The sequence below is a fragment of the Macadamia integrifolia genome, unplaced genomic scaffold, assembly GCF_013358625.1.
Source record: "Macadamia integrifolia cultivar HAES 741 unplaced genomic scaffold, SCU_Mint_v3 scaffold2825, whole genome shotgun sequence".
Classification (NCBI taxonomy): Eukaryota; Viridiplantae; Streptophyta; class Magnoliopsida; order Proteales; family Proteaceae; genus Macadamia; species Macadamia integrifolia.
Window position 1 is genome coordinate 30,756 of NW_024868988.1, and position 13,112 is coordinate 43,867.

At 39.0% G+C, this 13,112-nt stretch overlaps 1 protein-coding gene across 1 annotated transcript; it reads left to right on the forward strand.

Moving 5' to 3' along the window:
• Positions 1 to 8,241: 8,241 nt before the first annotated feature.
• Positions 8,242 to 8,877, forward strand: LOC122067307. Its single transcript, XM_042631137.1, has one exon. The coding sequence runs from the start codon at positions 8,242 to 8,244 to the stop codon at positions 8,875 to 8,877; it is 636 nt and encodes a 211-aa protein (XP_042487071.1).
• Positions 8,878 to 13,112: the final 4,235 nt, after the last annotated feature.

The following is a 13,112-nucleotide window of genomic DNA, read 5'->3' on the forward strand; positions in this document are numbered from 1 at the left end:
CTTCGGTGTATGCAAATGCAAGAGCACCAAGCACCTAAGCAGATGGCAATCCAGTGTAGCATCACAGAAGCAGGCATGATGCATTTGATTGACCAGGGCCTCACGATGGGATGTTCAGCACCACCGATCAGTGCAAAATCGAACGCGCCGTCGGATTTGGATCTGGGCCACGTGGCTTAACCACAATTGTAGATTTAAGATCCCTTACCTTCTAATATCATAAAAGCCCCTCCAGCTTCGAAGTTTAGTTTTGAAAGACCCCACTTGATAGAACTTTCATATTTTGTACAAAAACCCTTAAGTTCAAACTTTAAATGTTAAAACTCCTCCACCAACACTGAGAGCTATTTACCAATTCTATATTAGAACTTTCAGACCAATTTCGTCGGAACAGTCGTAACTTCTTAATACGAATTTGGATTGAGTCAAAACGAAAATCTTACGGACCACAACTCAAAGCTCTATAATTTTTCAGAAGATCCGATCATCAGAATCAGTCATGAAAAAATACAAAAATGCCCCTAAACATTACAGGTGTCATAAATTCTTCATCCGATATCAAAACGGGATGAAATGGTACTATTACATGGACGATCTGTCTTCCAAAGAAAATCATTTTCAATGCTAAAAATGCCCTTGAGTATAATTAGGCTAACTTTTTCAGTTTTGGCCCAAAAATCCACACCACCGAACTCACTTCATACACTTCATACACCACTACCATCTTATCGGAGAGATCGTACGCTGCCATGTCATCACTATCGGCCTCCTCACCCCAAATGGCCACATTATCACCGCTATGTGGCTGAGGCTCCAAATAAGGTCAACCAGAAAACAACAGTTCCCTTTGCTCCTTCATGGTTGGGTAGGGTGTTTTTGATGGTTTGGGTCATTGTGAGGCTTGTAGGGTTTCTTTCTACTCTCTCTTAAGGGTAGAAGTTCCCTCTACTCCTTCATGATTGGGTAGGGTGTTTTTGCTGGTTTGGGTCGTTGTGAGGCTTGTAGGGTTTCTTTCTGGTCTATGTACATGTACTCACTTTTAGGAGAAGCAAATTGCATGAGACATCCAACATAACAACTATTGTGTTTTCTAGAGCGTAGGTTCTTAATTGACCTCAATTAGACTTTTTTCCCTTTAGGAGCTGAAATTATAACACTTAGAGCAGATATCTTCTCCAATTTGTAAAACCAACAATTCTTCTCTTGGCCACCTAACAACAAGCCACATGTAAGACACTAATTTTATTCCAATGAAATAGTAATTCTTTGGTTCCTCTACTTTCATTTTTCCAACTAGAAGCTCTCTTATAAGCATACGAACCTCTAACTATTCATTCTCACTCATATACTAAGAGTCCATTTGATAACGTTTCTGCCGTTTCTGTTTCAAGAAACGACAGAAACATAAATTTCCGTTTCTAGGAACAGAAACAGAATTAAATGTGTTTGATAAGTCATGTTTCTAGAAATCGTTAGTAACTAGCGAAAAAATGGCCACGAGTCGTTTCAGAAATGGCCACCTGGGTCATTTCTTGAACTATAAATAGGTAGAAATTTTAATTTCTATTTCTGAAAATAAGTGAAACGAAACAGTTTTATCAAACGGTTTTTGTTCCATTTTCACAGAAACTGTAGAAATGCATTTCTTGAAACGTTATCAAACAGGCCCTAATGTGGCTTCTAATCAGACTCTGTTTACTGGTGGCCCCCTGATATGGTGTCTACTGTTGACAGAAGGATGCGTAATTTCATCTGGTCAGATGATATGGAGACCTCTCGTAGTATTACTGTTAAATGAGACTCTGTTTGCAAGCCTTTGGAGGAGGGGGAGCTGGGTATTAGGAGGCCACGTGACATGAGTAAGGTCCTTCTTTGTAAGCTCTGTTGGTCTGTAAAGTATGATCAATCCTTCTTTGGGAAGTTCATGAGAGCTAAGTACTTAGACCATCATGGAAGGCTAAAATCTGGTGTTAGCTCTTCTATTTGGTGTGGTATAAGGAAGATTTGGAGTGATGTGGAGGCTAATGAAGGTTGGATTATTGGAAATGGATCTTCAATTGATTTTTGGCATCACAAATGGGTGGGCAACGAGCCAATTGTTACGACTTCTGGGTTGGATTCGTCTCTCTTCTGTGATTTCAATGCCAAGATGGGTGATTTTATTTGGGATAGAACTTGGAGCTTGCCATTTATTTCTTCTCCATTTATGAAGGAGAAGTTCATGGCGGTGAAATCCATTCGACTGCCAAATTCCTATTTTCTTGATAGGCGAGTATGGTGTGCTCCTTCCTCGGGAGATTTCAGTGTTAAGTCGGCATGGCAAGCACTCAGCTCCATAGGTCTGAGGCCATTGTGGTTCTCTTTGATTTGGCAGAAGAGACTTCAGCTGAGGCACTCCCTTTTTGGATGGCATTTTATTAGTGGTAAGCTTCCTGTCAATGATCTTGTGTCTAAGAGGGGAGTTCCATTAGTATCTCGCTATTCTTTGTGTTTGAGGCAATCTGAAAGTTTATACCATGTCTTTTTGGAGTGTCCGATAGCATGTAAGGTTTGGAGTCCTTTCCTTCATCTTTTCAATGTTGAATGGCCACAACCGAATTCTCCCACAGAGCTGGCTCAATGGTGGTCCTCTAAGGCAAGCTTACTTCCTTTAAAAGAGGTGTGGTTGGCTAGTTTTTTGCTTATTCCTTTTCATATTTGGTATGAAAGAAAGAGAAGATGATATGATGAGAAAGGACATCCATCTGGACTGATCTTGAAGGAGGTTCTGAGTGATATTAGGGAGTCATCTCAAGTAAGGGTGGTTCTCTCAAAGTCAATAGTCGATTCCAGTCTGCCTAGAAGCCTTAATTTTAAGGTAAAATTTACCTCTGCATCTCTTGCAATTGAGGAGCTGAAGTGGACTAAACCTATTGTTGGATGGGTCAAATTGAATATCGATGGTGTTCCCTGGGAAACCCAGGCTTGTCAGGTGCTGAAGGGATGATTCGAAATAGTGCAGGTATGGTGTTATCTTGCTATGCTTTCCTACTTGGAAATATGACTAATTATAAAGTGGAATTCTCTTCCCTTTTTATTGGCCTAAAGTTTGCAAAGGAGTTGGGAGAGGGGAGGCTGTGGGTGGAATGTGATTCACAGGCTATTGTGGAGGTTGTCCTTAGGAAATCCATTCCTTGGGCCTTTCCTCAACAATGGAGGTTATTCAGTTCCTTCCTGGAGTCTATTACCTGAAGATTAACGCATTGTTTTAGGGAGGTGAATACAGTGGCTAATATTCTTGCAAAAAAAGGTGCAACGTCTCAAGCTAATTAGGTTTGGTGGAGTAGCCCTTGTTTTGCATCTTCAGAAATTAGCTAGGATGCCCAACTCAGACCTTGATACATATTTAATCACTAAATCATTCTGCGTTCCCTTCGTTTGACTAGCTGCTGAGGGCTATGCTGAAGGTGCTCCTCTAACGAGGTGGCGTTTTCCAACCATCCCTATTGATGGCTATGCCCAAGGTGGGTGATGTTTGGGATCACTTTCATTTGAATTTGTATCCGTGTAGGAATGCCTAGACGTTAAACATGTATACCATTTTGTTTTCTTTCTTTAATATATACTTGCTGACTTTTAGCTGAAAAAATGCGGCTTCTACAAGACACACCAACAATAGCTTCCCCTAAATATATTGGTATGCATTCAACTTAATTGGATCTTCGAGCCTTTATAATGTCATGGAGACGAATGACATTGAAGAAGGAAACAATCATTCTGGGTTTTGTTTACCCACTAATGTAGGAGCCTTAAGACAAAGGTGTGTTCTTCTTGCTTAGTAGGTTGACTTACTTGAATCGTTTATGATAGAAGAAAGAGAAAACAAAAATAATGGGTTTCTTAATTTTGTGATTTATCTTGTTTTTCCAAGATGCAGTATGTGGCCATTAATAAGAAACATGGGCAAGTCCCATTCCATCGGTAACTTGGGGTCTGGCAGTCATGATTCTCGTGTCTATCTTTATCTGTTTTTTCGCATCTATTTGTATTTAGTTGTACACACACAATTGAGCAGGGTTATTTTCTACTTCATTAAATTTTAAATTTGAAAATAGATATCATCTTTTTACAAAAACATCCTCTGCAGTGAGTGCGGTTCTGTAGTGATTATTGGATGGCCAAGAGGACCTCGAAGTGCATGTCCAGATGCTCTTAGTCATCCGTTACTCACCATACCGCCACACTCACTGCAGAGAATAATCGTTCTCATCTTTTTACCATTTTAATATTTTGCAGGAGTTTGTTTGGCAATATATATTGACGAGCTGCCAATTAGGGCTTGGTTCAACTTAATGCCTCAGCCCCCAACCTAAGGAATCTCAATCTTGACCCACCCAATGGGTTGAAAAGCCCACCAGGCTCAGGACAGACTTCAAGTGGATTCGAGCTCACTGGGCCATACTTAATGTTTCTCCGGCATAAAAAATATCAATTGGTGCATCATAAGCTGTTAGGTACTTTGGTATAAATGAAACAAACCAAAAAGTCAATACCTTCCCTTTCAGCATGGAGCAATCACATATTAATTAGAATTTTAAAGGAGTACGTGTGGTTTATCTTAATTATAAAATTTCAAAGGAACATGGGACCGAAAACCCAAGTGGATAACAATTAAGTTATTTAATTAAATCAAGATTGTCAGACCTAGCCGTGGAGGGGAATTTTTTTTTTTTTTGGCAAGGATGATGCACGTATCTGGTAGAATTTCTGAGTTATTTTTCAAAAATCTACGGGAAGATGGGATTATAGCACAATCCATTCCACTTGGTATTCCAGTCAAAATAGTGTAGCTGAGAGGAGGAGAGATCGTATTCTAATGGATATGGTTAAAAGCATGTTATCTTCTTCGTCTCTACTCTAGAATTTTTGGGGGCGGCTTTGAAGACTTTAATGTATATTAGGAACAAAATTCCTAGTAAGTTAGTGTTAACAACTCAATAAGAATTATGGACTATTGACTAGGAGAAAATTGAGTTTAAATTACGCATATACATCTTTAGGGTTGTCCTGCAGAAGCAAGGATATATAATCCAAATGAAAGAAACCTTGACTTAAGAATTATGAGTGGTCTACTTGTGGGTTATCTAAAACGGTGAAAAATTGGTACAAAATTTATTGTCGCTCATAGGAATGAACATTAGTTATTAATAGTGAATAAACCAATGAGGATGTTAAGGACATAAATGTTGTCCTTGAAGAGATTCGAGATTTTGGCAAATATTCTTGTGACAACAGATATTTTGAATTTTTCAGTAACTTTCTCAAGTTTATCCTAACTAAAACAGTGTTAAAAATTTACAAGAAGCTCAAATAGAACCATTTTTTTAGCATGAAATGAAGATCAGCAAGCACAACCATTACCCCTTAAAAAAATATCAAAGAGAAAAGATAAAGTTATATGATATGATTACATAGTATATCTCCAAGAGTAGATTGTGATATTGGCATTATGACAGATCCGTTATCTTATAAAGAAACAAAATAAAGATTGTCAGACCTAGCCGTGGAGGGGAATTTTTTTTTTTTTTATAGGTGATCCCCCATCTTCTTTGCTAGTTTCTTCCTCCCCCCTCCCCCCTCCCCCCTCCCCCCTCTTTCCTCTTTCTTTTACTAGCTTGTTCCTTTCCGAAGGTTTGCTTGTTTTGTCCCGTGCCTACTAGCTTCTAATGTGTAGGGCATTTACCCTTGTTTAGCCGGTTTAGACTTTGTTAGTTGTCTCTGATTGGGTTTGTTTTAATATAATTTCCATTCACCCTTAAAAAAAAAAATAATAATAAAAATAATAATCCTTATAGCTAGGCCCAACAAACTCAGTGCTACCTAACATAAACCCACAATTAAATAAGGTTGGGTTGGGTCGGATTTCTTAAAACCTCAGCCCAATCTCAGGTCCCCAAAATTCAACCCAGACCCAACCCTATTAGACTCATTCCAACCCAACCCAAACCTAAATGACCTTGATTGGGCTGGGTTGGGCCTGATTTTTGCTACGGTCAATCTAACCCTGATGGACTAGAAGAAAAATGGCACCAATTCATTAAATGATCAATACAAAATTAAAATAAATGAAGTGCAGTACAATAATAAATGTTTTAAACTCTTGACCATAAGAATCAATGATTCAGACCCAATTGGAGCTTAGAACCGGTTCGGGCTATCCAGGCCAAAAATTTACACCCCCTATCCACCATCATTTTGCCCCATTCGCATTCTTTGAGCGTGAAACTGCTTCTTAACTTTGTTTAGCCCAAGCCCATATGTTTTTCTAGCACCATCAACCACAATGGATCCGGTTTATTATGTCTTCCTTGAACGAAACCCAATGTTTTAACCTGCCTCAAAACTTAAACGTATCAAAAGAACCCATCCCACCAAATATATTTATAATAATAAAGTCAGCAGGATAGATTGCCCTTAACAACTACTTCTCTCATGGAGTCTTCTTTGTAACAGCCTTGTCTATTAGCAGTTATCACGTTCTCATAACCTCCCAAGATTCCATATTAGAATCTTTAAACAATTCTGATCTCTCATCCCCTATAACAAACTCCTTTAATAGCCGCCCTCCCATAACCAACTTTCTTCCAATTTGATAAAACCTTTAAACAACTTCCCAACCCATCCTTCTCTCTCGAACGCCCCCTCCTATCTCTCCAAAGCTCATATATCATTCCTCACTTCTTTGGAACCACCAAAACCTGACTGCATTGGTGGGATACAGTACGTCTTCCAGCATGATATGAAACCATGGCATCTCATGGCGATGAGCCCTTCTCAATCTATAGAGAGAGAGAGAGAGAGACACTGGTTTCATCATGCTGGATGATGTTCTCTATCCACACCTCACTCTCGCTTAGATCTTATTTAATTTCACTGCTCTTCCACGGCTTTCCAACATGATGAGAATGTCGATCTTTAAAGCTTTTAGCAATTAATTGGTAATTAATTCTTGCTCTTTTTTAAAATTAATTGTTCTATTGTGTGTTGTATATATAATTAATTGGGGAAGTGGGCCGAAGGTCCATTCTAAATTTTGGCCTAATATTAAGAATTGGCCTCCAATGTTGAAGCGAAACATTTATGTGTAGACTATAATTTTAATTTGTATTCATAGTTGAGAAGTAGAACTGAAACTTGCACTTAATATCCTTGGTCATAATAATTAATGGATTTGGAAAATATCATTACCAAATTTTGTCCCACCAGGGGGTGTTGTTGGCTGAGTTATTCTCTCCCATTGATAGCACATATGAGTAGCTTTTAATTGTAATAGTCATTACGTAATCAGAGAGAGAGAGAGAGAGAGAGAGGCGTACAAAATACTGATGAAACAAACTCAAATTTTATATAGATTGTAAAGTAGTTGTTATCCCAGTCGTCTCGCATAAATGACTTTAACTAACTCATATTATTTAAGATCTTAGATTAACAGTACATGTCAGCCTTTTGAACCTCCTACTATGATATGGTTTTCTCCCAACACAAGACAGTTCAACAATCCACGGCTGCAAACAAATAACATGCGTTAGGACTACTGGTGTTGTGGACCCCACATAAGGGATATTCACGTGATGCATCTTTAACTATTGCTTTACATCATTCTCTTATCTCCATTTGACTTCATTTTAATCTCTCTTTCGTGCTTCTTTATTTCCTTATTTTGGTATCGGATCCATGTAACCAATCCTATTTGATTGAGATAAGATTATGATTATTGTTATTATTAGCGTTGTATACGTTAACAAAATTATGATTCTCTTATAGGCATAACTCTTAGCATGACACATCATCAAGATATGTCAACCTTATCACCAACTATATAATTAGTTTGTAATATTCTCATTGACTGTACATTCCATAGTTAGAGAAATAGTAATAGGAATCTTCCATAGGTGTAGACATGAATACTAGGAAACTTTCATTTTATATATATCAATTATGGATTCAATACAAATTAGTCAATGCAATCTGCATTTACCAATTCAAGACTTATCATGGCATCAGAGCAGGTTTGGTGCTCTTTTTTTTTTCCCTCATGTCTGAGGATTCTCCAATTACAATTGTGGCTTTAGCCACTCCGGTTGCTTTACCGATTTCCTCTCCATACTTCCCTCATTCCAATGATCAATCGGGTGTGTCTCTCGTCACCCCTAGCCTCTTTTAGACGGCGATAATTAACCAACTTGGCACCGTGCCATGCTGATGGCACTTGAGGCCAAGAATAAAACTGGTTTCATTGATGGGTCTCTCACAGCTCCTGCTTCTGACTCTGCGGATTTTGCTCATTGGGTTCGTTGTAACAGCATGGTGCGCTCTTGGCTTATGCATTCCACTATTTCTTCTATTTCTCACAGCATCCTTTGGCTCGATTCAGCACATGACATTTGGGTCAATCTCCATGATCGTTTTTCTCCAAAGAATGCCCCTCGCACATTCGAGATGCGTTGTGCTCTCTCTACGCACGTACAAGGCACTGATTCCATTTCTGCTTATTATACCATTCTCAAAGGTTATCGCGATGAATTGTTATCTTATCATGCTCTTCCTCCTTGTTCTTGTGGTGCACTGAAGACACTTCATGAGTTTCGTGAACCGATCATTCTTCTAGGTTTAAATGACTCTTATGCAGCTGTTTGCAGCCAAATTCTATTGATGGACCCCTTGCCTTCTGTCAACAAGGCATATTCTATTCTCCTTCAGGAGGAACGACAACGAACCTTACATGATTCCCGTTCCACCATGCTCGATCAAGTTACCATGGCTGTATCTCGTCCACCATTTGCTCTCACCTCACGTTTTGGTGGTTCATCTTCTAAACCACACTATCATTGTACCTAGTATAATAAGGATGGTCATTCTGAATCTCGGTGTTTCAAGAAGAATGGCTATCCTGAATGGTGGACGTCTCGCAATGGTTCTCAAAAAGATTGTTCGGTAGCTCCTCGTCCTACCCTTCAACGATCCTCTGGTTCACAACCCCTTGCTGCTATCATCGATGCTGTCTCACCATTGACCTCTATTCCATCATTGACGATGGATCAGATTCAACAGCTCCTAACGCTTCTTCCTCTTCATGATCACTTTTTGATAAATTTAGTAGGCACCCCTTTCTGTTCTAACTCTGTTACCACCTGGATTTTAGATTCTGAGCAACAAATATATTGCCTTTGATTTATCATTATTTTCCTCCTTCATTGCTACTGCCACCTCACACCCTGTCATCTTACCCGATGGTTCACATATTCCTGTTTCCCATATTGGTCGTGTTTCATTGTTTCCTGGCCTAGTGCTTAATCATGTTCTCCATGTTCCAGCATTTTATTTTTATTTACTTTCTATTCGTTAACTCGCAGCTACATCTAACTGCTCCGTTCTTTTTACTTCTAACTCTTGTGTCATCCAGGACCTACAGTTGAAAACAATTTTAGAGACGGGTAAGCAGCATGGTAGCCTATATTTTCTTGAAGTAACTTCTGCATCACCTTTCATGTTAGTTGCATCCCAAGGTACCCATTTCAATCTTTGGCATTGGCGATTGGGCCATCCTGGTTCTGCCACTGCCTCTCGGCTTCTTAATATTGATTCCACTATTTCTTTTTCAAATAATTGCACATGCACTGTATGTCCACTTGCTAAATAGAATCGCCTGTCATTTTCTTTAAGTTCAATAATTGCTTCTTGTTTTGAAATGATACATATGGATATATGGGGACCTTTTTGAATACCCTTCTTATCCAATGCCCCATTTTTCTTACAATTGTGGATGACTACTCTAGGTGCACATGGGTATATTTAATGCAATCCAAATCGGATGTGAATTCTCTCATCCTTCATTGTTTTTGCTATGGGTCATACCCAATTTAAGGCTACCATTCGTTGCCTTAGATTTGACAATGGGACAATTTTTTTTAATAAATCGGTTATTTCATATCTTTGGTCATTAAAGGTTATTCAACAATCAAGTTGTGCCTCTACTCTTCAACAAAATGGGGTCGTTGAGCGTAAGCACTGCCATCTCCTAAATGTGGCTCATGCATTATATTTGCAATCCAATTTACCACTTAATTTTTGGGGGGAATGCATTCTAACTGTCGCTTATTTAATTAAACGTATACCCACTTCTATGCTCCTTAGAAAATCTCCATTTGAAATGTTACATGGAAAACCACCTACCTGTTTTCATTTGCGCGTTTTTGGCTGTTTAGCTTTTGGTCGCAACACCTCTGTGCAACATAAATTTGACAAACGAGCCACTTCGGGGGTTTTCTTGAGTTATCCTCATGGCCAAAAGGGATTTCGCATTTTAGATCTTTCCACTAAGCTTAACTTTGTTACGCGTGATGTCATTTTTCATGAAATTTTTTTCCCTATTCACTTCTTTCCAACCCCACCTTAATTGGTTCCCCTGTGCTTCCCTTACCACTCCCCAATGAAGATGATGCCATTCCCATGGAAAATCCTCCTGTTCCTTCTGATACCCCACATATCCCCTCTCCATCACCACCACTTGCTCACTTCGTACTCCCCTAATGTTCTCGCCTTCCCCCCCCTCACTTACAAGACTACCATTACACACTTACCTCGTCTCACGAGTCATCAACAACTGTTGGTTCAAGTATCAATCATCCCATATCCAATTTTTTATCTTATAATTATATCCATCCTGCACACTTTGCATTTCTCACCTCCTTATCTAGCCCTACAAAACCTGCTAGTTTTACTGAAGCTGTGAAACACTAGGTATAGAGGGATGCCATGCAAGCTGAGATTAATGCTTTGACCCTTAATGATACTTGGTCCGTCGTCCTACTGCCTCCTAGAAAGAAACCTATTGGCTCCAAATGGCTTTTCAAAATTAAACGTGCTTCTAATGGAACCATTAAGTGTTATAAAGCTCGTCTGGTCTTGAAGGGCTATACTCAGGTGGAGGGTGTTGATTATTATGATACATTGCTCCTGTTGCTAAGTTAGTCACGGTACGAGTTCTCCTTGCCGTGGCAACAGTTCGAGGTTGGCCTTCACACCAAATGGATTTAATAACGTCTTTCTACAAGGTGATCTCAATAAGGAGGTGTATATGACTCCTCCCCCCAGATATCGGCATAAGGTGGAGACTTTGGTTTGTCATCGCTGTAAATCTCTCTATGGCCTCAAACAGGCATCTCGCCGGTGGTATTCCAAATCCTCCAACTCTTTGTGAAACTATAGTTTTTAATATTCAGAGACAGATCATTCCTTATTTTATATGCATCGTGGGCCTGATTCTATGTTTGTGATTTTATATGTTGATAATATCGTCATTACTGGTTCCAATGATAGTTTGATCACAAATGTGAAGTACATGCTACAACAACAATTCCATATCAAGGATCTCGGACCCTTAAAATATTTCCTTGAGAGTGGCCCAGTCTTGGCATGGTCTCTCTCTTTGCCAACGGAAATATGTTTTAGACATATTGGAAGATTGTTGTTTAACTAGTGCTCGTCCCTCTAATACACCCATGGAACAAAATTTAAATTTAAATGACACATCGGGCACTGTCTTATCGGATCCATCATCTTACCGACGCTTGGTTGGTCGCTTAATCTACTTGACTATCACTTGACCCAATATTGTTCATACAGTCAACATCTTGAGCCAGTTCATGCACCAACCCTGTCAGCCCCACCTCAATGCTGCTCATCGTCTCCTTCGTTATCTCAAAGCTATGGTTGGTCAAGGCCTATATTACCCTACCACTTCTATCCTCGAGTTTCGGGCCTATTGTGATTCTGATTGGGCCAGTTGTCCCATGACTCATAGGTCAACCACAGGCTACTGCTTGTTCCTTGATGATTATCCCATTTCATGGAAGACAAAGAAACAACATATGATATCTTGTTCATCTGTCAAAGATGAATATCGTGCTATGGCTGTCACCACATGTGAAGTCACTTGGTTATCTTATCTATTCCGTGACATTGGTCTTCCAATCACATGCCCAATTCCCTTATTTTGTGACAACCAGGCAGCCCTTCACATTGCTGCTAACCCCGTCTTCCATGAGTATACAAAACATATAGAGATTGATTGCCATCTCGTACATGAGAAGATGCTTCAGGGACTCATCCACCTAACTAAAATTCTAACGGCCTCTCAGGTTGTTGATTTGTTTACAAAGCCATTAGGTCGTGATCAGTTTTATCATCTAATTTTCAAGTTGGGTGATGAGCACATTTATGTGTGAAATCTAGTGTAGTAAAACGTGTATTTTACATATTTAGAATGAAGCTACCTTGGGTTTTACACTATTTTTGTAGGTTTTATATTTTCAATGCCTTAAGGACTATCGGACACTATATCTCTAATTTTACACATAAAGAGATCCTATTTCTTTTCATAGTTGTGAAGAGGACGAAATTCTCAGCAAGATGGACGTGTTCAATTGCAAGTACACATTCGTTTGGTTAACCGTACAAATAATTATTCTTTTCGGGTCAGAAAAAAGAATAATGGATCAAAACTGAATCGAGATGCAGAACTAGCCCATCTGTAGTTGTCCCAAGGGTATAAGGAATATTTTAATGCCAATAAGGATTGATGGACCACATCCTTAAGTCATTGAAGATTTGTTTTTGGTAACAACAACTACCTAGCGTAGTTGGTAAGTTATGGTGTACAAAATCTCTTGCTTATTAGGAGGTCTCAAGTTCGAACCTCTTAGCCACCATTTTGTTGAGGTTTTTTTTAGAAGATTGTCTCAGGTTGGCCAAGATGGTTGTACGCAAGTTTGAAGAAGAGAGCGAAAATAAAGAGAAAAAATAAGAAAGAAGAAAAAAAAAAAAACAAGGGCATGGATGGAATTTTCCATTAAAATAGAATATTATCCAAATCCAAGCAAGAAAAATCGACCAAAGGGGGTTTCTTGTGCAAGAAGAGAGAAAAATAGAAAAAGGCAAGAAAAATCGTGGAAGATCTCTCTCCACATGTTTTCTCTCTTCTCTCTCCTCCACTTCATCAACAAGATAAAAAAAATCTTTTTTTTTTAGAATCTCAAATCGTTAGCTTCCCTCCCCATTCTCTATATAATAGA

Bases quoted from the DNA above. Each gene is read 5' to 3' on its own strand.
- LOC122067307 (XM_042631137.1), top strand. From the start codon at position 8,242: ATGGCACTTGAGGCCAAGAATAAAACTGGTTTCATTGATGGGTCTCTC.